Source organism: Erythranthe guttata, chromosome 2 (assembly GCF_056151865.1).
Source record: "Erythranthe guttata isolate IM_541 chromosome 2, IM_541, whole genome shotgun sequence".
Classification (NCBI taxonomy): domain Eukaryota; kingdom Viridiplantae; phylum Streptophyta; class Magnoliopsida; order Lamiales; family Phrymaceae; genus Erythranthe; species Erythranthe guttata.
In genome coordinates, this window is record NC_142534.1 from 3,664,130 (window position 1) to 3,689,668 (window position 25,539).

At 31.8% G+C, this 25,539-nt stretch overlaps 4 protein-coding genes across 7 annotated transcripts; 2 read left to right on the top strand and 2 right to left on the bottom strand.

The window, feature by feature from the left end:
- The first annotated feature begins 104 nt into the window (after positions 1-104).
- Positions 105-3,364, top strand: LOC105970041 (uncharacterized). Of its 2 annotated transcripts, none has more exons than XM_012994818.2 (3): positions 105-487; positions 1,242-2,391; positions 3,026-3,364. In XM_012994818.2, exon 2 carries the CDS (start codon positions 1,244-1,246, stop codon positions 2,363-2,365), a length of 1,122 nt encoding a protein of 373 aa, XP_012850272.1. In that variant the 5' UTR covers positions 105-487; positions 1,242-1,243; the 3' UTR covers positions 2,366-2,391; positions 3,026-3,364. The 2 variants fall into 2 exon arrangements, with proteins under 2 accessions (XP_012850272.1, XP_088681339.1); XM_088825213.1 differs by having other exon boundaries at positions 212-487; positions 2,563-3,212.
- Positions 3,365-6,039: 2,675 nt separating this feature from the next.
- On the top strand, positions 6,040-10,260 carry LOC105970160 (uncharacterized protein At4g06598). 3 transcript variants are annotated; one of them, XM_088825232.1, is made up of 6 exons: positions 6,040-6,322; positions 7,062-7,522; positions 8,292-8,990; positions 9,274-9,349; positions 9,444-9,570; positions 9,671-10,260. In XM_088825232.1, the coding sequence occupies exons 3-6, from the start codon at positions 8,311-8,313 to the stop codon at positions 9,898-9,900; spliced, it is 1,113 nt and encodes a 370-aa protein (XP_088681358.1). In that variant the 5' UTR covers positions 6,040-6,322; positions 7,062-7,522; positions 8,292-8,310; the 3' UTR covers positions 9,901-10,260. The 3 variants fall into 3 exon arrangements, with proteins under 3 accessions (XP_088681358.1, XP_088681354.1, XP_012850413.2); XM_088825228.1 differs by having other exon boundaries at positions 7,062-7,494; XM_012994959.2 differs by lacking the exon at positions 7,062-7,522 and having other exon boundaries at positions 6,041-6,322.
- A 468-nt stretch (positions 10,261-10,728) lies between these two features.
- On the bottom strand, positions 10,729-13,999 carry COBL6 (COBRA-like protein 6 precursor). The gene is made up of 6 exons (XM_012995023.2): positions 13,628-13,999; positions 13,425-13,507; positions 12,291-12,741; positions 12,047-12,200; positions 11,299-11,570; positions 10,729-11,211 (listed from the first exon to the last, which is right to left on the bottom strand). The coding sequence occupies exons 1-6, from the start codon at positions 13,692-13,694 to the stop codon at positions 10,910-10,912; spliced, it is 1,329 nt and encodes a 442-aa protein (XP_012850477.2). The 5' UTR covers positions 13,695-13,999; the 3' UTR covers positions 10,729-10,909.
- Positions 14,000-17,491: 3,492 nt separating this feature from the next.
- Positions 17,492-20,744, bottom strand: LOC105970188 (ubiquitin family protein). The gene is made up of 6 exons (XM_012994991.2): positions 20,366-20,744; positions 19,231-19,375; positions 19,006-19,120; positions 18,855-18,918; positions 18,303-18,468; positions 17,492-17,865 (listed from the first exon to the last, which is right to left on the bottom strand). Exons 1-6 carry the CDS (start codon positions 20,653-20,655, stop codon positions 17,629-17,631), a joined length of 1,017 nt encoding a protein of 338 aa, XP_012850445.2. The 5' UTR covers positions 20,656-20,744; the 3' UTR covers positions 17,492-17,628.
- Positions 20,745-25,539: the final 4,795 nt, after the last annotated feature.

The window sequence follows — 25,539 nt, forward strand, 5'->3', positions numbered from 1 at the left end:
GCAGTATGTCAATTTATTTGTTCAATTATTATGCAATGGGTACTAAAATGTGTACCAAAATTTTTCCCACCAATTTAAGGAAAACGAAATGAACCCAATTTATTATTATCAATTGATTTTCTTTTACTTATTTTCCAGAATTGGATTTCATTTTTCCAATTTGAAAAAAATAAATAAATATATAAATGCTCCTTCCGGGCAAAAATCCAATGAGGTGCAAAGGAAATTTCACATCCACCCTCTCAATTCACACAATTTCTCCATCCCCAACTTTCTCTCTCTTCTCTCTCTCTCTCTCTCTAACACACACATCACACACGCAGACCTCGCCCTGAAGCATTGTTCACACGAGAGATAGCCCCAAAAATTGATATCGGCGTTTTCTCGGAGTGATTGATCAGTGGCTTTCAGCCTTATTTAGGGAGGATCTAGGGTTTCTTTTTTCCCTCGATTACCAAGTGGAGATTTCAGCTCTCTACACGGAGAGGTAAGAGATTTTCTTCTGCTGCGATTTGTTTTCGTTTTTATAAAAGCATGCGACGAGGTAGAATGTTGGATTTCAGCTCATTTGTAATAATTAAAATCAAAAAAATGATTAGGCTCTGTCGCTTTGTTTGATTACATCTTTCTGCAAATTCGATTTGATTGTTTGTTGTTTGTTTGTTATTATTTCTGATTTGCTGCCGCAATCAGATTTGTTTGTTTTTTTTATTCTTGCCTTGTACTAATTTATTTAACTGAATTGAGAAGTGTTTAATGTTGGTACATACGGCTTACATTTGACATTTGTGCTTACCTGATGGTTTCCTTAGTCAAATATGTATTTGTGGATTTCAGAGTATGAAGGAGATAAGGGCCGTTTGGTTATCTGATATGGTTCCATAACGGTGCTTGACGGATGGTAGTAATGTTTTATTTGTCAAGGAGATAAAATTGCTTCTTTCTTTTTTTGTCTTTGTTTATTTATCTGTTTGTCATCCAGAAGTTTGTTGGAAGTTGACATGTGTTTTTGCAACATTGAGCGTCACAATTGCTAAGATCATGCCCATATAAGTGATGTGTCGTAAATGAATTGTGGCGGATCATGGTTTGGTTTCATGATTTTAAGATATATGCCACCCTAGATATCTTTAATGTTGTTTGATTCTGTAACTGAATATTTTCTAAGTTTCTTCATAAATTAGCATTTAGAGCTCAAAGATCGCAAATCTTACCGTTTTCCATTTGTTTTGGGAGTTTAGGAATGAAGAGGACGGCATACTACAGTGCTGTACCTCAATTGCAGGACCAGTGGCCTATAAAGAAAGCGTTAACATTTTCCGATGTTGACATCACCCATCCTTTTCTTACGTTGTCACGGCAGCAAGTTGAAACACATATTATGGTGTACATGACACCTCAGCAGCAGGAACATTTAAGAGGCGAAGGTCAAGTGGGGTTTAATGCACAGGATGATGATACGGGTGAAATGTCTGTGATGAAACTAAAATGGCGTGGGAGCTATTATAATCTCATTGGAAAGTGGGGAAAAGTTGTCCGAGAAAAGGGACTCGAAGTTGGGCAGGAAATTAAACTACGATGGTTGAACGGTTGCTTACACTTCTCGGTTCCACAAAATCAGATTGTAACAATGCCACCACCAATCAGAATGATTGCAGCACCCCTAGCGCACGACCACTGGCCTATTCGAAAGGTCTTGACATCGTCTGATGTTGACCCTAATCACCCCTTTCTTCCGCTGCCTCGTAAAACGGTCGAAGAGCATATTCTAGTGCATTGGGTGCCCCAAGAAAGGGAAAGACTGAGGAAGGAGGAGCAGGTGTCGATTAATGCTCGAGACTATGATTCGGGCGATACTCATGGCATGAAATTGAAGTGGCGAGGGAATTATTACAACCTCATTGGGAAATGGGGGACCATAATTAGGCATAAAGGACTTGGTGTTGGGCAAGAAATCAGAATACGGTGGACGAACGGTTGCTTGTATTTCTCTGTCCCGGACGAACGGTTTGTGGCTGCAGCGTCTGGACATGATAACTGGCCGATCAAGAAAGCTCTCACTTTGTCAGACGTGGATACGAATCATCCGTTCCTTACTTTGCCTGGTAAAGCAGTGGAAGATCATATTCTCTTCTACTGGACACATCAAGCTCGGGAGCAGCTGAGGGATGAACATCAAGTCGGTGTAAATGCACGTGATGGAGATACTGGCGATGTGTATGTAATGAAGTTGAAATGGCGTGGCAGTTATTATAATCTGATTGGTAAATGGGGCAAAATCATTAGAGAAAAGAGGCTACAGGTAGGGAGAGAGATCAGAGTACGCTGGGATAATGGATGCTTGATCTTCTCAGTTCCTCAATGACCGTGCCCTTTTTTATGCAGATATAGGTATAATTTTTCACCCCATCTAAAATAGGTTCTTTATACATTAATAAAATTGCAAATTGTATAGTGTACTTTTGTTTCTGATTTTTGTGATGGTTTGCCTGTCAAAATACAGAAGTCATTTTTTCCAGGGCCCGGTAGTGACTGGTGCCATATTTTTAAATGACTTTGCAGAGTCGTTACTGAAAATTTTCAACTTTGGGTCATTCGTGGAGTTTATGAGTGCATGCGATAACTTTGCTTCATATATGGAGTTATGAGTGTTAGCTATTACCTTGGATCGCGCATGGAGTTTACGAGTGCATGCTATAACTGTGGTTCAGAAAATGGAGTTACGAGTGCTAATTTTTGTCCGTTAACTTTATTCACCTTCCAATTTTACTTTTGAAACTGCCCGCCTTTTTTTATTTTAAACTTGATGGTGAACCTGCTTTTGTTGAAGCATGTCCTGAGTATACTCCATTATTAAGTGGTACTTGTCTTGAATTTAGCCTTCTTTAGTCCTAGCAACTACGATTTAGATTTATGCTTGTAGTTCTTCTTTACGGCTACTTTACTTTTATATGTAACTTTTAACATCGGGCTGAATCGAAATGGTTAGAGATAAGATAACCAAAGTAATTTGTTGCTTTTGCAGGCCATTGTTTCCCATCGGAAGAGCAAAAAACGTTGACTTTGAGTTTGCTGGGAGATATGGTGGATTAGTCGAATATATGCGATTCCCTCTAGAAAGTGGATATCAATTTGCCGAGGTTGTGAGATTTTCGCTGTACATATAGATTTTCTAGTCAATCGCTATTTTGGAACGATAAACTTTAGATTTATAGGGGCGGGCTATATGTGCTTTTACAATATTAGTGCAATGTCTACAGACCATTATTAAAAAAGGTAGGGGATAAGCAATTGGATTTGCGAACGATTCAAGATTTCTTCACTTGTGTACATAATTTCAGGTAAGAAATCATCTTCTTGAAAACTCTTGGGGAATTGTGACAAAGTTATTTTCTTTTTGGGTGGAGGGTGTTCTTCAAGTAGAGTTATTCTTAATATCCTACTTGTTTTGAATATGTATTGAGATCGGCACACACGCTAACACACTTTTCACGCACACTGACATTCTTTTTAAACACTCGCACACACTTTCTCTCTCACATACACACGCGCGCACACCAGGGTCGATTGCCTTCATTTAACTTGTCCATTATGACGCATCACTTAATATACATATATCCAAGGAAAAATACCATCAATTAAGAATTGTGATGGTGAACTCGGCTATACCAACCATTTCCCCCCGGTAGATTAGGTTTGGTGAAACCATCATCCTCATCGAACGGGTCGAAACAATGCAACGTTTCGAAGGTGAAAATATGTATATGGAAGAAAAACCCATACGCTTATGTCATTTATGAATTTCGGGATGTCATCTTTGTGATGATCGTACGGTAAACAACGAATGATATACGGATACTATCTTTGTTCTCGATCATACAAAAGTGATAGAACTTGAAACACTTGTAGCATAATTTTGAATTATGGGCTTGGACTTGAAATACTTGTTAATGGGCCTCAACGACCCAATTAGCATAACGTTTCCATCCAGTATATTTCACCAAGTGCAATATCGGATAAATCTCAATTCTTTTATCCTTACTAAAATTCAAATGTAACTACAATCTATGCACATTTCAATTAGACATTCGAAATCACTATCATAATACTGGCAAGATGACTTTTTACCTCTCATAATTATTTAGCCTCCAAGACAAAACTGACTAGGTCAGAACCAAAAATACATTTTATTGTTATTATTATTATTATCCAAGGAAAAATACCATGAATTAAATAATAGCAACTAAAAATGAATATAGCATTAAAATTTCCAAAAAAAAGAAAAAAAGAAAGAAAAACTATATAAGAAAAAACCAAAATAAATTGATGAATGAGCTGTAAAAGTAGTGTCATGTACCACACCATTAGAGAGGCCAGCCTAACATATATATATGTATATGACTGCACTTGAATATTATTTTAATTAATGGGCAGAGTAAGTAAAAACAATAAAGATCCTCTTTTTTCATGTAAGAAAAATAGCTGTCATGAGTTGTTACATAATTTTACAAAAAAAAAAAAAAAAGTTTAATTAATTCAAATTATTCGATTTTTATTTGGGGACCAATTCCCTTTACCATAATGCCACCTTTTTTTGGGATGTTCAATTTTGCCTAACTTGACTTACCCCACTAAAAAAAGGAGGAAAATAACACTGCCTAATTATAAGAAATTAAAAGATGTTTAAGAGCTTATAAGCTGTTTTAAAGTGTTCGGTAGTTTTTTTTTGAAAAATATCTTAAAAATGTATTAAAAGAAATTATAAGATGTTTAAGAGCTTATAAGCTGTTTTAATGTGTTTGATAGTTTTTTTGAAAAATATCTTAAATTTTTCAAAAATAAGCTGCTGGAGAGCTTATAAAATCTTTATAACTAAAAATAGTTCAATAGCTCATTATCCAAACATTTTCAAAGTTAATTCCAAAAAAGACGTAACAACTTATCAACTCTTAAAACAACTTATCAGACATAATAACTTATCAGTCATTTCAAAAAAAATTCGTATTGTAAGTTAAATATTAATAAATAATCTCAGAATACTTTATTAAATTTTAGATTTGCTAAAACCTTACATGTTGCTTACATCAACAATAGAAATGATGCAATTAGTACAAACAAGGATGAAAATTGGAACGAAACTTTCTAACTCAGTTGCCAACGAAGAGTTTTTCGATTTTTGGGACAAATTTTTTCACTATGGATTCCAGTAATTCGATTCCAGGCTTTTCCCAATAATTAGAATTGGGATATATATTATATAATATGAGATTCTGATTCTAATAGAATTTTAATTTTCGAAAATGATTTCATATGAAAATACACTTATAATTTCAATATTGGTATGCATCTAATAATATAGTTGAATAAAACCATCAACAAAAAATCGATCATGAAACAAGTTTTCGAATTCCAATTTAAAAAATTCCGATTTTTCATTTTTCAAGTTTTTTGAAGGACACAATGGAAGCGGTTACAAAAATAAATTTTCTTTTTTTGTAAAAATGATAATTGTGACCAATCAGTCCAATTTCACCCCAACTCAACCAAAATAGTGATCAGTTTGTTCTACAATGGATGATCTAGCAGTTGAAACAACTGACCCTATGTCAATTGACCCAAATTCGAATTCCATTGCCAACGGTTGCTAGATCGAGTTTGTCACACGTGGTTAACCTAGTGTGGTTTACGTCTCTAGTATGATTTGCGATCTATTATACGAGAGTGTAGATTTACGCAGTGCACTAACACCTCTTAAACTAATGACATTTGGTTTACACACACAAACACGCATTACACACACATAAAATTGTATGGTGAAATTGAGATCAAGAATGGAAAGATGGAAATAAAATCATTTGATCAAGTTAATAATAATAATAATAATAATAATAATAATAATAATAATAATAATAATAATAATAATAATAATAATAATAATAATAATAATAATAATAAAATAATTGATCTTATTGAGTATTATGAATTATGGTTAAAATAGGTAGAAATAAAAAGAAGAAAAAAAACATGTCATATTTGGTTGTCAAGTAAACTCTAATCCAAAGAACCAACCTTGTCATCATAAAACGTTTATGTGCAAGTGGTATATAGAGAGAGAGACGCAGAGAGAAAGAGAGAGAGAGAGAGAGAGAGAGAGAGAGAAAACCCAAGAAGAAGAAGCCAACACAGAGAAAAAGGAGAAGAGGGGTTGTAGAATAAGAAGAAGAAGAAGCCCTAAATCAACAATTTATTGAGCTCTGATTCTCTCGGTTTCTGCCTTCGTTCTATAACACATTGCCAAGATCTTTCTTCGCAATTATTGAAGGTTAGCGTCAATTTTCCCCCCTAATGTATTAATCATTCGTGATTAACTGCGCGTGCCCAAGTTCTTTTGCTACGGTTTTTTAATTTTTTTTTTGTGATTGATTTAATGTTGATTAGAGTTTCAGAAGAAAAAAAAATTGTTGGGATTTTTTTTTTATTTGGTTGAGGTTTTGATAGTAATGGAGGTCTGTGATTTTAGTTGGATATTGGCAATTAGGCATTGTTTAGAGCTGGACTGCAAAATGTTCGAGCTTTAGTCGAGCCGGGCTAATGCATTTTCGAGCAATTGGTTGTGGAAGAATTTCGCATATTCGTATATTAGAAGGGTTATTAATCGTGCACGTAGATTTTTAGAAAAAGATTCACGGTGATGAAGTTTTATGTCCCCGGTTTTCCTATTTTAATGTTGGTGCGAAACGGGCTCGTCGTTGATTGGTTCTATCAGTATCCGAAAGCTGTAGCATTAGTACTTTGGGATAATGATTTTACGAGGAATTCGAGTCGAAGTATAATGTTGGCTTATATATTCATGTTAGTTGTTACCATTTGAGAGTGGTATTCTATATACGGTAGCAACTTTAAAATACGCATTAAATGGTGTAATGCTGCCGTAAAGGTCGAGTCACAATCATTGAATTGCTATGTAGTAATAGTTGATGAAATAAGAGTTACTTTTTTTCGTCTCTGCAAAAATCTTAGAAATGAAAGGAACCGTGTTTTCTATCGTATTCTTAATTTAGTAACTTGCAAAATATTTGTGATCATTGTTTATCGAGCAACGATGTGTGTTGCACGATTCTATGTGTACATTTGTATGTGGGGGAGATGAAAGGGTTGTGGGCGAGTGAGACCTATGCACTTAAATGCTGGTGTACGAGAATCTTCTTACGCATGGTTTTTGAAATATATATGAAAACCGGCTAAAAAAAACAAAAAAATAAAAAAATCTCATGGTGCGTTGTCAAAAACCACTAATCCGAGAGCCACGCAGTTTACAGCCTATGATGCCAGCAATGTGCTAGTAGGTAGAGAGCGGAAAACGGGGACATAAATACAAGAAGAAAGGCATTATAAAAGGGGGGTTTCTGTGGAAGAAGGGAAAAAGGAAAAAAAACACACTCGGTAAATTCACTTTGTGGACGTCGTCAAGATCTATAGTTTTAATTTTTGACGGTGAGTAGTCTCGTTTACTTCTATGTCGGTAAATTCTTGATGAATTTCTTGTTTCGATTTTGAGTTTTTCATGTGTTATGCGAAAATGTGGGTGGAGTAAAGGGGTTGAGTTTATCATATCTCTATGTGAACATTTATGAACTGGTTGAGAAGGGTTATATTGGGGATCTGAATCATCCTTAATTTTGTGAAGTTTTTTACGCTCGATACAAGACAACAAGAATTGTGTGTGTGTGATTATTATTATTTGATTTTCGTATTATTATTAGATTATTGCTTTAAATGAAGTTAGAACGGTGATTTTCCATTAGATCTGCCCAGGCTCGTTCAGTTTTAGCAATTTGGGCAATCCCGGTCGGTGATTTTTACTCGATAATTTCGGGCTTCGCTTACAAACGGCTAATTTAATGATTTCGGTGCAACTTTTACCTGGATCTATTTTTTTTTTTTTTTTAATTATGTTTAGGATTACGTTTTTGTGAGTTAAATCATAAATGGTGTTCGTGATTAGATGCTGGGTTAAATTTTTCGTATCTTTGTCGAATTACATCATTTCCAATTATTTTTAATTATTAATATATTAAACATCTATTTATTTCGAGACTTTTTTTCGAGTAATAATCGTGTACATTCACTTCACTCACCTACATTATCTAATCTTCGATTTTAGCGAACCTAATAACTATATAAGCATTGCTATGCCTCAATTCATTTCGACTTGTTTCGTAATATTTCGTAATAGTGGCACTTCTTTTGTCTACATTTCTTATGTTTGCATGTTTGATTGTAAATTACAGGAACTGGTTTCTTCGGCTTATGGCAAACTCGAAGGGACCATCTAGTACAACCATTCGAAGCATGATGTACAACGGGAAGAACCCTTTACTCCCGCCCAAAAGCCCGTTCCCCACCATTTCTCCTTCCTACGCCGAATTTATTCCCAGTTCACAAATCCCTCCAAAAACAACGTTCCAAAATCCGAGAGACACAATAAATCACCACCAAAGAACTTCCTCCGAGAGTTTCTTGATCGAGGAGCAACCCTCTTGGCTTGACGACCTTCTAGAAGAACCCGAAACACCCGTTCGGATGAGAGGAGGAGGAGGTCATCGTCGATCTTCGAGCGATTCTTTTACATACGCTGACCTGGCAAATGCAGGGAACTACGTATCCCAAGATGTTAATAGGTACAACAAGAATATGATGTGGGGTCCGCAGGACTTTGATATTTACAGGGAGGCCCGCGAGAGCTCTTTCTATGCGGAGCCGAATCCTTTCGGTAAAATCAAGAACAAGACTGTTGCGCCTCCTCCACCTCCACGGGGGATTCCTACCCCTAGGGGCAATAACGTAATTCAGAGTGCACGATCGTTGAGCGCTTTGCAAGATGCGGATAGGAATCATCAACCTCTGTTGGCTGAAAGGAGTCAAGCACCGCCTGAGAGAAGGGACTTTTCTCATGTCAATTATTCAGAAACCGACAAACGTGCCAAGCAGTATGTCGATTCACTCTTTTTTGTTATATTTTATTTTATATACACTATGGTCATCGTAAATCCGAGCATGAAATAATGTCTTGATTATTCGTTTGCTTTGCTTTTACACAAGACACGTAGTCTTTCAAATATAATTTAAGATGACAAGATGAGAAATGTTAACAGAAAATAAATTCTAAACGAAGCCATTTTTATCGCCTGATTTCGTATGATTATTTTTTTTTATTTTTTTTTATTTTTATGTGGAAGCTGGTAAACCGAATATATTTTGTGGGTAATGCAGGCAATTTGCACAACGATCGCGGGTCCGGAAGCTCCAATACATATCTGATCTTGAAAGCAGTGTCCAAGCCTTACAGGCAATTAATGATATTTATCTTACTCTCATAAAAAATCTACATGGAATTTTATTCGACTCTTGGAACTAAGTCGGTTTTTCTGTAATTTTTGCAGTCAGAAAGTACTGAAGTTTCAGCCGAACTCGAATTTCTGAGTCAGCAAACCATGATCCTAAGCATGGAGAACAAGGCACTGAAGCAACGTTTGGAATCTCTAGCTCAAGAGCAGCTTATCAAGTATTGTAAGTAACAAAACATTTTTTCGCTCGTCGTTTTCTTTTTTTTCTTCTGAAAATTGATCGATTATTTGCAATTAAAAAAAACCCGAATATTTTTGCGTAGTGGAGCACGAAGTGCTGGACAGAGAATTAAGTAGACTGAGGAACTTGTACCAACAGCAGCAGCAGCCGCCGCCAATAATAATGCCGTCTAGCCATAGACGCTCGAAAAGCCGAGATTTTCTCGATCAACAATTTGCTAATCTCTCTCTAAAACAACCCAAAGAAGCCGCCGCTGCTACTAATGCTGCTGTTCGTGAGAACTCTCACGTGTCGGGCCAACTTCACATGTAAGAGTTAAAATCTTACTTAGCTTGATCTTTTTACCGATATGCCCCTATCCCGAAATAGCAGTTAGCTATTGTTTTGGGTGAAATAAGCCGGACCTGCCCTTTTTCGTCCTATGCTATAGCTTCACTCGTTTTTTTTTTCTTAATTGTTGTTGTCGTTTGTCAGTGACCGATGAATTTTAAATCTGCTGAGTTTTCTTTAGTACCGTGTGCGCCTGGTGGCATATGCCGTAAAATTTGCTAGTAGTTTTTGGCAGTGACTCACCCGAGGTGGTTTTATCTTTAAACTTTTAATGATCTCAGCTAGTGTTCTTTGTTTTGTTCAAGTCTTTTTTAAATTAAATTATTTCGTTTTACGGTTTTACCGTTTTCTTTATCTCTGTAGTTCTTCGTATAGCTTTTGATTCTTCTAAATAATTCAGTCGAAATTTGTGCTGATTAACATAAATGAAATCGGATAAAATACGAACAACTCCTGAGAAATATTTATTTATTACTTCATTTGCTGCTTCTCTCTACCACCTTCATAAGATTTAAGGGTGTATTAAGCTCGAGCTCGTGTCGAGCTCGAGCTCATCGATTTTTTTTAATTAAAAATAGAAATGAAAAGTTCGCTAGCCATTTATGAGTTTTCGTTTGAGATTACGACGAGCCGTTACTTCAAAGGGGTAAATATTCGAAAATTAAAGTAGAAATTTCGTAATTTAGGTATTATTTCGGGTAGTTGTTTATAATTTACCCTCAATTTATAAACCGAACGAACATCGCATTTTTTATTCATTATTTTAGCTTGCAAATAAATTTTCAAAAACACAACAGAACATTATTCATGTAATATAATGTTTAGATTTCAAAATGAAAATATGATTGTAACAAGAAACAAAAGGACACAGTTCCTTATTTTCAATTAATCCTTTGAATACAAATCATAAATAATAATATCATTATCCATTAAAAAAAAAAAAAAAAAAATAAAATAAAAAAAAATCATCCACTATTTTGCTCGAAAACATTCAAGACAACACATTCATCAACAACATTAACGACACCAAAAGAACCAAAGAAGACGAGAAAAAAGTCGTCTGCGCATTAAAATGCGCTTGATTTGGCGACCTCGGATAATCATCCGGTTGAGGCATCACACATTCATCGCCGTTAAACGAGATCTTCCTAGGAAAACCCCATCCTCCGTTAAAACTGAATTTCGTACTACTGTCTTTCTGCATCAGTAATTCCGACTGAACATTCCCACTCTCCCCCGATTGCAAAAGCATGTCGTTGTAGTACTTAATCCCGTAGAAAACCCCCGTGTCATCTACAACAACAAACGTTTCACTTTTAAACCGAATGCAAGAAAAAAAAAAAAAAAAAAAAAACGGGACGAGAAGTAATTTATACTTACTTATGTTGCCATAAATGTTGAGAGGCTTATAGTTGAAACTGAAGACTTGGGTTATGTTATCGAGATTGGGGTGTAAGACGACCAAGTCCCACTGGCTGTAGTTCCTCGCGTGATTTAGATTCGTCACCGTGATTTTGACTCTCCAGTACTGTGTGTAGCTCTGTTTTACGTGCCAGTGGACTTTTATCGGGCACATATGGCTACTACAATCCACCACGGGCTTTGGTACTCCGTTATGTCCTAGATGAAGTACAGGTGGCGATTCTCCGGGCCTGTAGAATTTTTGGGAGCAAGAACGGAGTTTTTCAGTCGAAAAAGAAAAAGAAAACGAGGTACATAAATATTAGGTTGATATCAAGAAAAATCAAGAAAATGTAACGTAAGGGTAAAATTGTCATTTATTAATTTCGGTCGGTTTTATGAAATTGGAGCAAACCATAGAGAGGAAGTTTAGGTAAATAAAATTTATCTAAAAGGTTAATGAGCTTTAATTTGACCACCTAACATACTCACATATGAGATTAAACTCGTTTTTTTAAGGTCGATTCGTTTAAACTTATAATAACCTTGCACGAATCATAGTTACATGCGTGGAGAGGTCGATTCCAAAGGAGTTTCATTTTAATTTTGAATAAATTAAAGAATTAAACAACACAAAGGGAAAGAACATGGCACATGAGTTCAATTTCGAAGCAAATTATCACACTGTCACACTACATTTAAAACGATTGTGAGAAGATCGACTTACTTTACGCATTTGGCCCCGGTTTGTCCTTGGCATGCACAGCTACATTTCGGGCAGTCAACAATCGTGCTATTGTAAAAAGCGGACAAAGAAACACAACACGTTGGAACCGACGAAGCCTTGTACTGCGAATACGAGCACGTCACATTCCACGTCGCTACACACACAAAAAAGAGAATTTTTACTTCAAGATTATCCCAACATGCAAAAATAAAAATTAAAAAGAAAATAAAAAATTGTTTTTTACCAAATGCTTGTGTACTTCTACGACCATGATCTTCGGGAAACTTAGTTGGCGGGACCCTAAAAGGGTCTCCACACGTATATCCCGGGACTCCGAGGGTGAAATTTGTCGGCAAAGAAATGTTCAAATTAGTATCGGCGCTTCCAATATTCATCTGAAAAGCCGAGATGTAATTGACAGAATCTTGCAGCATGGATGAGAGAATTCCGCTTCTGCAACAATTGGAGACTTGTTTGTTAAACGGGGCGTTAGGCAAAAGGTCGATTATTACGGGCTTCTTTTCGCAGCAATGTGGGAGACTGCCTCCTGTGAATTTAGAACAATCTCCTTGTTCGGTTGTCTCTGCACCGGTTATAGACCATATAACCTCTTCGTTTCGCCACGTCCAGCTTAGTTTCCAACCGGGAAAATCTATGTGGCGGAATAGTTGGTAGTTTACTATCGATAACCGTACCTGTAATAGAACAACAATTTTGATATACTCACTAACTTAGAAACAAGTAAAAATAACATTAGCATATTGTCAATAGAGTGAAGAACAAGATTTTTAAGACCTTTTTATTGCAATTACTAGCCCTTATGTTATATAGAATTGCTAAAAAACTACCATATATTCTTTTATTGGCAAAAACCCCCTAGTGATTTAATTTTTTTTAGCAGTTAGTACCCTTGCTTAGGGGGTTGTGTGCTAAAGAAAAATTGAATGGTAGGGAGATTTTTGCCAAGAAAATAACACGGGGTGGTCTTTTTAGCAATTTGATATAAACGAGGGTACTAATTGCAATAAAATTCATTTCCACATGTACGAACTTTTTTTATTAGAAGGGATCCATTTGAAAACCTACAAAATGTGGCTATAATTCAGCTGCCATATGAACACAACTTAAAATCACTGAAAAAACCCTATTCAAATTCACTCATCAAGAATCGACACGCAGATAAATTACGCCTAGCAACACAAAATTACGAGTCGTCCGAAATGTTTTTTTTTTCGTTTTCCCTTTATTATATACACAACATCAAATGAAAGGTGATGTTAATTATAACTAAATGATCATATACAAATCATATATATATGTATATCAAATCGTACAAATTTGTATTCGATTCGATATGTATATATATCGATATACTTACATCGTGATGAGCGTCGGCTGGTTTTTGCAAGACATCCCATCGGATAGTGATGTTTCCATTAGGATCCAAAGGATCATAGCCACCTGCATTACAACTGAATTCTTCTTCATCAGAACTTCTAAATAAACCAATAAAAAAAATTAATTAATTTCTTTAATTTATTTTTGTGCTAAAAAAAAACAGAAAAAGAAGGCTATGCTCACATGCCGGTGATACAAAAAGGGTGCTGCCCAATAGCATCACAATCGTCAACGACGAAATCAGATCCATTCTTGGAAAATCCTTTGATTGGCTGACGACGAAATTAAAAAAAAAAAAAATTTAAAAATTATTTGGTTTGATTTTCTTTATATGTGAATGACAAACATAAACCCTTCACAGTTCATGCATTTCTGTATGTATATATATATAAAATATGTGTGTGTGTGTGTGTGTGTAGACAGGTATATAAAATGAAAGCAAGTTTTGAAACAATGTTTATCTATAGTGAATATCTGAGAAAAATGAAATATGGAAAATCAGAGAAAAAGATTTTGGGAAATGGAAAATGAAAAAAGAATGCAATAAATGTGTTTACCAAAAACTAAGGGCGGTTTAGCATTTCGTGGGGGTGCCGTTTTGATTACTTTTAATGCATTTTTCCCATTTCTTCAAACTCTTTTATTATTTTTACACTATTTCCTCTTTTTGAACTTTTTTTTTTCAAATTAATTATCTCGATATTATCTGTCATTTTTTTTTTTTAGTAATTATCTGTCTTTTAAAAAGACTTAATTATTCTTCTACATATATATTTGCCCTTATTAGTCAAAACTCTCACAAGTAGAGAGAGAGTAATTAATAAATAAATAAAATAAAATGTTAAGTATATTTAATCTTTTACTATTACATATTTTTTTCTTCCCTAAATCAATACATATTTGTTATTTTTTCTTAATACATGTTTCGAAACTTAAAATCGTAATTATTTTAAAATGAAGGATTTTTTTTTTTTGCTTTTTTGCATTATATTAAATGCTACACATAAATCATCATAATTCATAATCCTTTCTAATTTTGTGTTTGACTTGTTCTCTCTCCATTTCATACCAAATGTGGTTAAGGTTGTTGCACACTGATTAACATTTTTTTTTAATATTCCCTCCGTCCCAATTTAAATTTCGTTTTGGGTTGTTTTGCACATATTAAAAAATTCAATAAATGTGCATAGATTATAGTAAAAGAACATATAAAATTACTAAAATATCCTTGACATTTATAGATTCTCAACTAATTAATTAGGAGTGATTAAGGGTAAAATTGAAAATAATGCAATTAATGCTTCATTGAAAATATAAAATGACAAATAATTTGGGACAAAAGACATATAATATGGGACAGAGGGAATATTACTACACTAAATGATTGAACTTAGCTATGATTAACTATATGACTGAATTTATGTCTCATTTGGTTGTCAAAATAAAATTAAAATAATTAAATAATTTGATGAAACCCAATTATATTATTAGACATTCGATGTTTCAAGAAAAAACATGCCTGCAAGTCAAAATAAACAATGATAACATAATATTTGACGGTCGATCCGACAAGTTATCGGGAATACCAAGCATCAAACAACGTCCTTTTATTTAGTTAATCATTGCTAATCTCCCCAACCAAACGAGGCCTTAGTTTGATGTTTAGTATCCACTATCCTCAATAACTTGCTGAATCGACCTACAAATGTTATGTTATTATGGCTTATCTTCAGGAATAATTTCTTATTGGATGAGCGAATGTCCAATAATATAATTGAGTTTCATTAGATTTTTTTAATTTTATTTTGACTAATTTTATGTTGCCAACCAAACGAGTCCTAACACTACAATTCTTTTCGGGTAAATATTGTTACACCATATTACTTAGCCAATGTTTCTAATGTTTGGAACGCAATTTAATTCCATTTTCCCTTTCTTCTACACTTGTATTCCCCAAACGACGGCGTTTTAGGTTTTTTTTTTTCCTTCCTTCCTTCGGTGTCAGCTTTATTCTACGTTTAATTTTGCTGGATTTCTCTTTACTCATCTGTTGAATTTTGAAACATAAAACTGTGAATTCGCTGCTCGGGGTCCAAAATTTGGGTGCCGGAACCTCATGAATATGCTCGTATAACTTAGTACTATATATACTCATATGCCGGTGACATAAGAAGGGTGTTGCACAATAGCAGCACAACCATCGATATGAAATCGGACGATCCAACAAACATAAATGAAACCCGATCCATTCTTGCAAAAATTCTTTGATTGAGTGATAGAATAAAAATAAATATTAAGTTCTCCCTTAGCTTCTTTCTTTTGGTTTGTTTTTTCTTTTGGTTTGTTTCTTTTAATTGAAATAAAATGCTTGTGCATAATTATATTTCCCAAAAAATGAGGGTGGCGGGAAGAATGCGTGCATGCAGGGATTTTCCATATTCAAAAATCTTGCATTTGGTGGATGCATTTTTCCCATTTCTTCAAACTCTTTTTATTTTATTTACTATCTTCTCTTTTTTAATTTTTTTGCCAATTATTGCATTATAGTATATTCTTTTCTCTTCAAATTAACTATCCGGATTTATTTTCTCTTTTCAATATTATTTGTCATTTTATAATCTTTTATAGTGCAGAAACTATCATGCACAAGTGCAGATTGTGCTTCCTTTGCCAAGAAGCAATTAATCCAAATGATATTTTCTATAAGTAACTAAAGTTTAATATTTTTAGTTTAGTGGAATAAATGAGATGTGTGTATTATTGGAATTACGTGGAAATGTTACGAGTGTGGTAGAATAATTCTATCATGAATTATTTATTTTGTGGATATTTTCTTGCTTTCATATGTAAGTTCTTGAAATGGTTCTTGGTAATATTATTACACTACAATCTTTTTCAGGTAAATATATATTACTATTACACCATTATTAAGTAGGTGGATTGGGGAAAGGGGTAAAAATAGGCCGGATTTAAAAATTCTTTTGTTTTTAAATGAAAATCTAATTCTAGTTTTGTATCAAAGAAAAAAAAATAACTAATGTCAAAAGTTTGGAAATTTTCATATCAAAATTAATAGAATGAGGATATATTCAATTTTGTCACCTATAATATAAAATACATAATTGTATTGGTATAAGTGTAATTCTCGAAAAGAAAATCCAATTTTTCCAAAATATTTTCTAAAACTAAAATTTGATCGAAATTCGAAATCCATTAAGTATTCCAATTCATTTCAAAAGGCATTCGAAAACTGGAACTTTCAAAATTCGTAATGAAAAAATATTGTTTCAACAAATCGAAATGGGCGGAATCCAAAAATTCCGTTCCAAATTCTAACTATAGGTAGGGGTGGCTAAATTGGCTTACTTCAATCCGATTTCCTTGAATTTTATTTTAATTGTTTATTTTTCAAAACAAAGGCTTACCTAAGATATAATTGAAGGGTATAATTGAGAACATGTAAAATGGTAGAGTGAAATGAAAATTTTGATATAATTTTGCTTTTATCAATAAGAATTCTCCTTATCAAATTTACTAAATGTGTACTAAATTTACATATGACATTCGATTATTGAGACTTTGATTTATTCAATTTAACGCAATACTAATTTTTTTTAGTTAAAGGAGATTTTCATGAGATTAGAAAATAGAAAACCAAATTCTATCTTTTCTGTATTTGAATTTCATTACAAATGTAAGACAAATGGTCCCAAGTAAATCTCCTTTCATTCTTTTCCCCATTTTCAATTTCATCCCCAAGTAAAATCATAGGAGAAAAGTAAATCAACCGAATCAACTCATGAACATCGTGTGCCGACTCAACTCAATAAAAAATCTCAAGTTCACGTGTTGGTTGTTAAAATAAAATAAAAAATCAATGTCGGAGACCAGCCGGAAAAAAAGTCCTGGAAAGAAAATTCAAAAAAGAAAAGAAAAAGTCAATGCCGGAGACCGGCGGTCAACGGCAACAACTGGGCGGAAAAAAAAGTTCAGTAAAATAAAAAAAGAAACATTTTCTGAAACAAAAAAAAAAGTATGAATAATAGGTAATACTAGGAAAACTGGCCCGAATAAAAATGAAAAACGGTTTAATAATTCTTCAAATAATTTCTTTAGGTAATTAGTTCCTCAGGAGAACAGAACCAGACATTCAAGAAAAAGGAGATAACTTACTAATATTAATTTTAATGCCTGCGCCTCTTGAAATTGCTGAACGACTCCCAGTTGTTGTGATCGAGGGCGCTTAGGTCATTGAGCTCAGCTATATCGAGCAAATACTGAGTAAGCTTTACCAGTTCTTGATCGGTATCTCTGTTAGCATGCGCTCTTCTAAACGGTTTTATGGTCAAACCATTTTGAGGGTTCATCACAAAATTCCTCCGCAGATCATCAAACATGATTGTGTTTTTCTCGCTGTAGAACTGTACGTAATATAAAAAAAAACGCGTATCAATTAAAAGGCCGGTAAAATAAATTAAATTGCTAATTCCCTATTTTTTTTATTATAATTACAAAATGACTCTCTAAGTTTGATGCCTCAAAATATACACAGAAGTCGTGAATTGACCGGTTGCCTTCGACTTAAACAGTTATCAAATTACGGACTTATTCCGTACGTAACAATAACTTTAATAATTTTTTTTTAATATTTCAACCCTAAAAAACTAGAAGTACTAAAATAAGTTAATTTAATTTGACAAATACAAGAATCATTGATAGTCGTACAATGTTACTTTTTCGCCTAACAACTAATAGTTTTCCGCTGTCCTAGAGAACCAATTCTAACTAAATATATATTCTTTTTGTAGATATGATTCATAAATATCGAAAATGAGAAAGAAAAATAGTAAGTTCGAACCTGAGGAAAGTGTGCCCAAATTAGGCCAAGTGGTTTGCAATCAAAGACGCCACGTGTATCTGATCTAACGGTGATCATTGCCAAATGATCAATGAGAGCTGTAATTTTATAGTTGGGATGATTCAGTACCCCAAGCTGCCCCATCTTCAATTCGACCCACTTCATGCTGCAGAAATGAACTAAATTCATTTAATTGAGTGGCAATTTACAAAAATCGAAGCCCTTTTACACTGTATATAAAAACTATTAAGCAATGCAGGAAAAAAAGGGTCAGCATCCGAATACAAGAACATAAATATCAAATTGTTATTTGATCATTAATCAAGACATTGAACGTATCAATATCAGAACTTGGGCATTGGAGATTTTATTATAAGAAATGGAATTAAATTGGTCTCGCTAATCAGGATCACAGTTCAGTACACAGAACTTATATGCCAGTAATTATATACGAGGATCACACGCGCAAATTATCATTCGAGTTCAACCGAAGCAAAACTATAAATCGCATGATTAAATTGATGGCAATTGGTAAGGAGTAAAAATTGTAACCTGGTTGCAGACCATATCATGATATCGTATTCAGCATAGGCGGCCGAGAGAAATTCATGAAGATCTGTGCAATCAATTACTAAATTAATAACATGATCGATATAAGCAGTGAAAAAAAAAACATTTTTTTTTTCTCGCAATGAACACTTACAAGGCCGCATAAGTTGTAATGGATTCTCTGCTGGAGACCGATGGTCAAAGAGGGTGTAATCGATATCGAGAACAAGCAGTTTTTTGCCTTCACGACAGGGATTTCGGATTTCAATCTAGAATGAAATCCAAAAAAAAAATAACAATCATCTAAAAGAACTAATTAAAAATTAGTGACCCAACAAACATTCAGTGTGTATATCGAATAGGATAGAGAATTACTAACTTTGCACTGCTGAACACGTCGTCTCAATTTCTGTTTATTGACTTCTTTATCTTTGATGTCCACAACTTCATCTTGACCAAGTTCAAAATCATCAATTACCTCTTGGGATTCCACTGGATCTATATATATATCATCTTCAACTGTACTGAAAAATTCAATAAAAAATGTCAAAATTATCTGCTTTATTCTGATACTAGTATAATCAAGTAATCAACACCCCTAAGATATTTTTTTGCGGAAATAGACACCATACGATCGACATCCATTTACATGATAATTGATTGAAGGAGAAGCAAACATGCAGGAACTGAATAAAACACAACTACTAAGACGTAACGGCTACAAAATATATTTAGATTTTATTCACATGTAAAGATCATGTTTTAAGACATTAACATGATATCTATATTGCCCAGTTTTCATCGAACAATTTGTCTCTCTTTTTTAAGGTTCGATAAAGTGAAAACTCGATGAATGTTTTAGGTTGTGATGACGGAAAATTGGTTCTTCATTCTTCAACATTCATGCAACAATTATGTGGTTGAAGAATAATCCAGCAGCTAAAACAATAACATATCTCCCCTCGTCGAACCGAAAAGGTCCCGTTCAACTATCTTCATCTAGGCCTATCAACTATTCGTATTGGAGCATTCGAAAAATGTCTAACATCAATTTGCAGAAACATTTGGTGGTAAGATTGCACACATAAGGAGAATTCTTTCACATAAACATGCTATTTGATAATTAAATACATATATTTATATATATATATATATATATACTCAATAATTCACAGTAAGCATAACTCGACAACAGCAACACAGTGACCTAAACCAATGTAAGAGATCATAAATTCATAATGCAAATGCAACACTTCCATAATGTATGAAACTTGAATTGAAAGGCAACATCTAAAAATCTATTTTTTTTAAGGCAAGCATAATTTGATTGGATCATTGGATTTCTAATAATCTCCAACTAAACCTTTAAAACTGAATCCCAATATTTAAAAATCAAAGCTTTTTTTTTTTTTTTTAATGGAAAAAAAACAATTTGATTGGATTTCTACTAATTCCCAAATTAAATAATACTCAATACGCGAACACATAAAAATTGGGGGGAATAATAAAATTACCCAATCATAGTCAATTTGAGAGAGGATTTCAACGGAATCTGAGAGAGAAGTAGAGATTCATCGGCGAGCTTCGAGCCGACTTTAGGGTATAGAAGCTTTTGCCGTTTGGGGAGCACGTTTGTTGCCTCGCAAATCCGCCGCTTGAGTTCCCCCACCGTATCGTCGCCGCACACTCTAACGGTGTACTCTTTTCCGCTCCACTTCACCGTTAAAGTCAGCTCCTCCTCCGTCAACGGAGAAACGGCAAGCACGGCGGCCGAGGCCGACGACGACGACGATTCGTCCGCCATTCAGAATAAATAATAGCGGCTTGAGCAGCGGGGGGTCGTTTTGGAGTATTTATGTAATTATAAAAATAAAACCAGGGGTAATTCTGTTCAAATGAAAACAGAGGAGTAATTTATATATATATATATATAATTTATTATTTTAATTAGGAAAAATTATTTCAACTCTTTCTCAAATAAACTCACTCGTTCCACGTGTATTATCAGCAAAGCAATTATAACTAGTAACTCACCCGTGCGATGCACGGGAACCAATTCTAAGTTCAATTTTTTAATGACTAAAATACGCCGATAATGTAAATCAAACATGTTTATGAATGAAAAGAGAATGCTAATGCGATGCATATGGGAAATAAAAAAAAATAAATTAAAGATATGTTTTAGATAAGATAATCGACAGAAAACTTTGAATAGTTGATAATAAGATATAATCTACAAAAATTAAAAACAATAATTGAAGTACCGAGATAAACAAAATAAATGTTAAAAGAAAATATAAAATACGAAAATTATGATATAAAAAATAAGATACATTATCTGACCCAAATGGTACAACTATCTCGTCCAATACATTCAGATCCTTAACATGAAATGTAATTATTAAAGTAGTGTTTTACAGCACATGCATTGACATCGTCTATAACTCATCTAATACCTTGCGAGTAACATACACATTTTTTCGTTGTTCAAATGTTATCAATGATACACTTTACTGAAACATAAATCACCTAACAGTGTAAGAAATAAGTACAATTTATAAATTACCTTGATTTAAAAAAAAAACTTTAGTAGAGTCGACAGTTTAATTAGCATAAAATGCAAATAAACTTAACACGACAAAATAATTATACATATAATAATAGAAACAATAAATGTATATTTGAATCACAACATACAATTATTATGACATACATTCATATTCCATGAAAAAAAAATTTGTAGACAACATTGCAAGTTATGTTAATCGTTTATTCAGCCTTGATGAATATCTTTATGTCACCTCTAATACTAATACTAATAACAATACTCATATTAATGCTCATACTCATATTCATATTCATACTCATACTCATACTCATACTCATACTCATACTAAGACTAATACTAATACTAATACAAATACTAATACTGATATTGACATTGATACTGATATTGATACTAATACTAATACTAATACTAATACTAATACTAATCCTAATATTAATACCAATAATACTACTATTAATACTAACACTAACATTATTACTTACTATTACTATTACTATTACTAATATTAATATTAAGTTTAATCATAATATTGATCGTAATACTAATTCTATTCATAATCATAATCCTAATACTAATACTAATAAGTATCTTAATTCTATTCATGTTCCTGATCTTAACTATAATCTTATTGCTAATCATAATCATAATATTAATATAAGTACTAATTCTAATTCTAATACTAATTGCAATTGCAATCATAATACTAATATTTATTCTAATACTGATAGTAATACTAATATAAATATTGTTACTAATATTAATACTAATTATAATCTTAATTAATCATAACTCTAATCTCAATCATACTCATAATTCTAATACTAATATTAATTCTAATTGTACAATAATAATACTAAAATTAATACTAATATTGATACTAATACTAATCATAATCATAATTCTAATCTAATTCTGAATCTTAATATTAATAATAATCGCAATCCTAATACTAATTTAATTCTTATCCTGAGACTAATAGTAATACTAATACTAATACTAATACTAATACTAATACTAATACTAATACGAATATTAATACTATAATACTAATAGTAATAATAATAATAATAATAATAATAATAATAATAATAATAATAATAATAATAATAATAATAATAATAATAATAATAATAATAATAATAATAATAATAATAATTATAATACTAATATTAATAATACTACTATAATACTAATAATAATAATAATAATAATACAAACATTAATACTAATACTATAATAATAATATTAGTACTAATACTAATACTAATACAATAATACTAATACTAATACTAATACTAATACTAATACTAATACTAATACTAATATTAATACTAATACTAATACTATAATACTAATACTAATACTAATACTAATACTAATACTTATAGTAATACTAATACTAATACTAATACTATAATACTAATACTAATACTAATACTAATACTAATACTAATACTAATACTAATACTAATACTAATACTAATACTAATACTAATACTAATACTAATACTAATACTAATACTAATACTAATACTAATGCTAATACTAATACTAATGCTAATACTAATACTAATACTAATATTAATAATAATATTAATACTAATATACTAATGTACTAATACAAATACCAATAGTAATAGTAATAGTAATAGTAATAGTAATAGTAATAGTAATGGTGTAGTCTATTATAAATTATTTACGTGTTTAAACATCTATATATTGTATTAAAAGAGGATCTATACCCTTAATGATTGACATGTGGTAAATGTTGATGTCATACCTCCAAATTGCTTAGTTAGAATTCAATTGATTATGTGGCATCTCAAATTGATTAATTGGCTTTTCATGTTTGGTATTGTTTAAGTTATTTCCTATTTAATATTTGCACAATCATCTAAACATTACCACATACGCATATATTCGTTAATGCAATTAATCTATATATAAATTCGAAAAAATATTTATGTTATTTGAACTTTTAATTTTCGAAATATATTTGTTTGAATGTCCATTTTCTATGAATACTCAAATAAATTTCAGGATTTTTTTCGTTATAATAATCGACTAATTTTTAATAATAAAAACACATTTTATTTTATTTTCGTAACTATAAAATTTCGGAATATGCATTCAATAAATTATATATTTTTTTAAAATACAACATATACATATTTTTATTACTTCGTTATTTTATTTTATAAAATAGCCTGTATACTCTCTCATAAAACCGCCTTAAATTATCCATTAGCGTGAATTCTTTTTACACGTAATTTGATACAAAATACTTGTGATGGTGTGTACATATAAAGATCTTCGTTGTTCAGGTTTTTATTTTATTTTATTTATCAACTTTGTTGAGAACTTTAATACCTGATTTTTAACTAATAAATATTGTTACGTGGATATTTTATTTGAGAAAGGTAGATTTTCGAAGTAATTGAATATGTGATCACTTAATATACTTATTTTAACTAAAATATAATGTATTTTTCATTTATAAATGTACGAATTTCTAGAAAAAGACAAATTATACAAAATTTGGCTTTATTGGACTTTAATCAATTAAAATTGAATGTTTTTATTATTTTAAATATTGGTTACACTTGGCAATTAAATTGTACATTTAGGGTAACTATAATCAATATGGTAAATCAAAAATTCATATACATCAAATCAAATTATGTATTTCAGGGATTAATCAATCATACATTAATTCGTTTCCATTTTAAATGTATCCCCAAAATCATGCAATATTATAACAAATTAACTATCAAATAATTAAATCAATTAGTTTCAAAAGTCTATAAATTTTTAAAACACACTGCAAATTGTTTCATTCGAAAATTACCAATACATACGTGAAACAAATTTCACGTAATTTATTATGATATATGTATATAATTCATAACAAATAATGTGGAATTTAAAATAAAGTGCCTTTATATACGTCATAAATTAAATGCATTGTTAGATATTATATTAATGTAAAATTTCAAAAATTACCAACGAATATAAAAATATATAAATATGTATGTCTATTAATGAACTGACACAAGCCTGAATTATGTTTCTTTATGGTTTATATGACAAAACTGATACGAAAAATAAAAAGTACGTACAAAATAAATGGCTATGTACAACCCAAATAGAAAATATTTTTTACATATGTTGGTAAACAAAATTGTATATTCAATAAAACACCAAAACTAAAGATTAAGAACAAATAAAAATGAAAGTATTAAAGCAACCACTAATCCAATTTTTCTTGCGTTGTCTTTTTCAATTGCTTTAAATGCTAAATCGGGATATCATCTTCCTGGGAATCCTAATTCCACTCATCGAATCTCTTCAAAGGAGTAACTTAATCTAGAGAACAATATAGATATAAAACAATGTAATACTAATTAATTAAGAATAAACAAACTTTTAATGTTATGAGAAAAGACAAGGATCATTATTGTCATTCACACTCGTACATGGCCAACCATTATTTCCTTGCTACATTAACATATTAGAACGAATAAACTTTAAATATTTGTTATCCAAACATAAAAAGATAATTATTTCAAAAAATATTAATTTTAGGGTTAAATACAAAAACACCCCTGTACTATGGACTTTGTATCATTTACCCCCATGTACTACACATAAATACAAAAAACCCCTGCTATTACATTTTTTCCAAAATATGACGAAAATACCCCTGCTAAACCTATAAATATAAGGGTTTGTTTGAGCCATTTTCCACTATATTTTTTAACATTTTCGGTCAATTTTACTTGGGAAATTTTTTTTTTTTATTTTTCCTTCAAAACATTTAATTACTTAGATGTTTTTTAAAACATTTCTGAATAAAAACCTTTTATTTTTGTCATTTTGAATTTATTCATTTTTTTCTTAAATGTCTTCTGAATAAAAACCTTTTATTTTTTTTTTCTGAAAAAAAATGTAAGCTATTAGATGTTTTGGAGAAAAAAGTATAAATACCAAAATTTTTAACGTAAAATTGACTGAAAATGGTAAAATATATAGTGGAAAATTGCTAAAAATATATATGAAGGAATCTTGAATTAAAGCTATTAGTGTTTTATTTTTTTTTTACCATTGAATTTTGAATTA